Source organism: Diorhabda carinulata, chromosome 4, assembly GCF_026250575.1.
Source record: "Diorhabda carinulata isolate Delta chromosome 4, icDioCari1.1, whole genome shotgun sequence".
In the NCBI taxonomy this organism is placed as follows: domain Eukaryota; kingdom Metazoa; phylum Arthropoda; class Insecta; order Coleoptera; family Chrysomelidae; genus Diorhabda; species Diorhabda carinulata.
Window position 1 is genome coordinate 24,891,104 of NC_079463.1, and position 3,754 is coordinate 24,894,857.

Genomic DNA, 3,754 nt, shown 5'->3' on the forward strand with positions numbered 1-3,754 from the left:
TTCCTTTCTGTATCTTGTTGAGTTTTTCTTCGAAAAATATCTTCTTTCATGTGTCAAATATGTCTGCTATCTTGTTATCTTGTTCTTTTACATCTTATTCTTCGTATTTCCTTTGTTTTTCTTTCTACGGCTGCCTCTAATATATCATCCGTGTTTACTTTTATATTGTTTCTTTAATCTCTTAATTCTTTCTATCTCTTTCTGGCGCTAGTCTGGTTTTATTCCAAAAGCTTCTGTTATTGTCTTAGTTATTTGATAATTAAAGTTTTGACAATTTAAGTATTCCTCAGAAATTTTTTCAAAATTTTAATAAATCTATCTGAGCGAATACGGAGTTTTCGGACTTTTATTGGTCTTTTATAACCAGAACAATAGAAAGAGTTTTTGACACAACAAATAACCTGTACATTAAAGATAAAGATTACGTAGCCGTATCGTAAGATCTGTGAATACCACTTTTTGATCAATTTCACCGAAAATGCAATTTTGGGGTTTTCCCTTTAGTAAAGAGCACAGAACAAACCCATACATTGGGTATGTTTCATCAAAAGCGTGCTCAGATGAAGTCTAGCTGATAGTTTCATGCGAAATCTCGCACTTGCAACATTATCGTTATGGTGCAATTTTTATTGCGCGCAAGTTTCTATTCTAGGGATAAATTAGCTTCTGATCTGCTGATATTATGTCTCTCGCCAAGGAAATCTCAGTTATCTCATGTTTTATGTTTCCTTGTCTAATTCTATAGCTAAACTCATGTTTCCCATTGTTTTATCTAGTTAGGATCTGGCCAACTAATGCCTGGGTGTCCTTTTCTGACCATCAGACTTCAAAAGCAAGGCAGCAGCAGATATAATTAATCTCAGTGATGTACTGACCACTGACCAAACAAAATACAATGTCAAGCGTCAAGCAATATTTTGATCTTGAAAGAAATTGAATGCAATTCTGTGAATGCCAGTGACAAGTCTTGCCTCGATTCATTTTATTATAGTAGATGGACCAGTCAAGTTGCTTTGAAAAATAAATGTCTCAATTGTGGCAGTTAACGATGACTTGTGTCGATCATTTAAAAAAAAACTTGGCCGAAGTTGTTTTTCTGAGGACGAGGATCATTAGAAGATTAGCCACGTGGGGGCGGTTATGTGGCGGTGACTACTCCAGAAAATATTAAATTAGTGAAAGAAATAGTTCTAAATGAACAGAGCCTTAAAACAAAAGAGATTGCGGAACCTAGAGGCATTTCTAAAACAAGTGTTATAAGGATCCTACATGAATATTTAATTATGACAAAAAATAACAAACATTTCTTGGAACATTAAAGAATATCTCATTCACCAGATTTCACCAATCACAGCGAATACATCGGCTTGGAAGACGGTTGCGTGTTTCCCAAGCGAAATTATTTTTGGGTGTCCCCCGCAGAAACCTGTACCGGTCAAGCCATTCCTCCTAGAACCGTCTGTGTACCAGGTTCAATACATCGGGCTTGGAGTCACCATTCCACTGCTCACGGTCAGTGATGTGTGCCTCCAAGCCCTTATTATCAATGGTCGCTGCCCATCGAAATGATGACCTCAAGAGCCCTAGTTGGGGCCGTACGCATGGATTCTGTGATACTGATGCATGCAAGGCGTTGGACTCTGTCCAGTCGCGATTTGGTGCTCGCTTTCTCCATGCAGGACCACCAAACGATTGCCCCATATGTGAAAAGAGATATAAATCCAGTGGAGGGTCGTAGGTGAAAGACTTGTACAGCCAAAGGCACTTATGCATGCCCAGAGAGCGCATGTGGCCTTTTTTATTTTACTGTCCACATGTTCGTGCCAGAGCAGCTTTGTATTCAGAGCTACTCTCAGATATTTTACAGCTCTAGACTTTGTCTAGATATTTGGGGGCGTCCGATTCAATAACTATGTACTATTTCTAAATGAACAATAATATATTGTATAGAATATTTGTTAGAATAAAATAATAGTGTTTCTAATAATGCTAAAAAAATTTCCAACACAAAAACTTGAACAAAAATATCGAATAGTCGTGGATAAAGTATAGTATTCTACTCGCGCATAATGAGTTATTGATTCGATCATTCATTCACTCGTGACAGCAAACTTCAACTCGTGTATAATAACCTCCATTATACACTATATATTTTTTTTATTTTCAGGAATCCTTATTAGAAGAAATGAAGGCGTGTAAATGTTTTCTACTTTATAAAGCAATAGAGAAGGATGACGAAAAACTAGTTTTAAATTTACTCAAATCCTTCAACGTCAACCGAAAAAACTGCAAGGACTATTCTCTATTATCTTGGGCAGTTATAATGAACAATATAAAAATGGTTAAATTACTTTTAGACCAAGGAGCCAGTCCTGAAAATCCGGATAAAGAGTTTTTTCCCATCCATCACGCCGTGTGTATCGGAGCATTAGACATTTTCAAGCTATTCGTGAGTTATGGTGTTGATATAAACCAAAAAACAGTTTTCGGAAGTCATTCTATCCATTTAGCAGCTCGATATGGTCGGATTGAATTCTTGGAATTTCTAGAAAAACATAAAGTAGATGTTAATCTTAAAGATAGATGCGAATCCACTCCTCTTTTTTGCGCCATTATCAATAGACAAATAAACGCCGTTGAATTCCTTATTAAACACAATGCTGATGTTAATAAAATAGATAGATACGGTAATACCCATCTATATTTTTCGGTTGGTTTCGGTTTTAAAACAATCACGAAACTGTTAATTTCTAATGGTGCTCGATTAAACAGAAGAAATTTTTCTGGTTGGACGCCTCTTCATTTAGCCGCTCGTTTGGGCGTCTTAGAAATGTTAAAACTTCTATATGAAGCTGGCGCTGAATGTAAATTAACTGGAAAATGCAGACATTACAGCCCATTACATCTAGCGGCTGATTCAGGAAATATTGAAATACTAGATTATTTTATAAGCAAAGGGGCGGATGTTAATTTCCAAACTGAACATGGGTATAGTCTTCTGCATGCTGCAGTTCGAAATAATCATCCTAAATTAGCGCTCTATTTGATCGATCATGGAGCTGACGTGAATGCTACTACTACAAATAAGAATTATAGCGTTTTGGATTTTGCCGCGCGCTCTGCTAATCCTTGTACTATAAATATTCTAATACAAAATCTGGCGAAATTTGATGTGAAATCCAATGGGGATTGTCGTCTTTTGGATTTATTAGCAAAAGATTTTTCTTACTACGCTTCTACTTCCAATATGAAAAAGTGTAAAGCGGCTGCGGAGATTGTTATTAGATTTCATACTTTACGGAATCGTTATGTACCGCTTTCCGTTCCGAAAAAATTTCCTTTTTCGAAGGAACTGATTCAGTTTGGGTATCGATGCAAACGAGATTTGGAAGAAATGGATAAAAATTATTTGGGCGCTACATCGATTTCCCAATATAAACTTTTGAATGCTTTATTCGATGATACAAAACTCGCTAAATATTTATGTAATAGAGAAATATCAAATTTATGTCGAGATATTGAAGCTTATATTGAAATACCTTCAAATTGTGAGAATATTAAGAGGTTGATCAAAAATGGAGTATCTAGGGGTAAGCTCAGACAAAAATTATTAGATCGAGTCTCTTCTATGTCAGCCGATAAAACACTTATAGTTTTACCTCCAGAAATTATAATGAAAATCTGTGATTATCTTAGTATAAAAGACTTAATTTCTTTTGTGAATTCGAATACTAGGTGTCTCGTTCAAAAATAG

The 3,754-nt window shown here is 35.7% G+C and overlaps 1 protein-coding gene across 1 annotated transcript; it reads left to right on the top strand.

The window, feature by feature from the left end:
- The first annotated feature begins 2,185 nt into the window (after positions 1-2,185).
- Positions 2,186-3,754, top strand: LOC130893031 (serine/threonine-protein phosphatase 6 regulatory ankyrin repeat subunit C-like). The gene has a single exon (XM_057798796.1). The coding sequence runs from the start codon at positions 2,186-2,188 to the stop codon at positions 3,752-3,754; it is 1,569 nt and encodes a 522-aa protein (XP_057654779.1).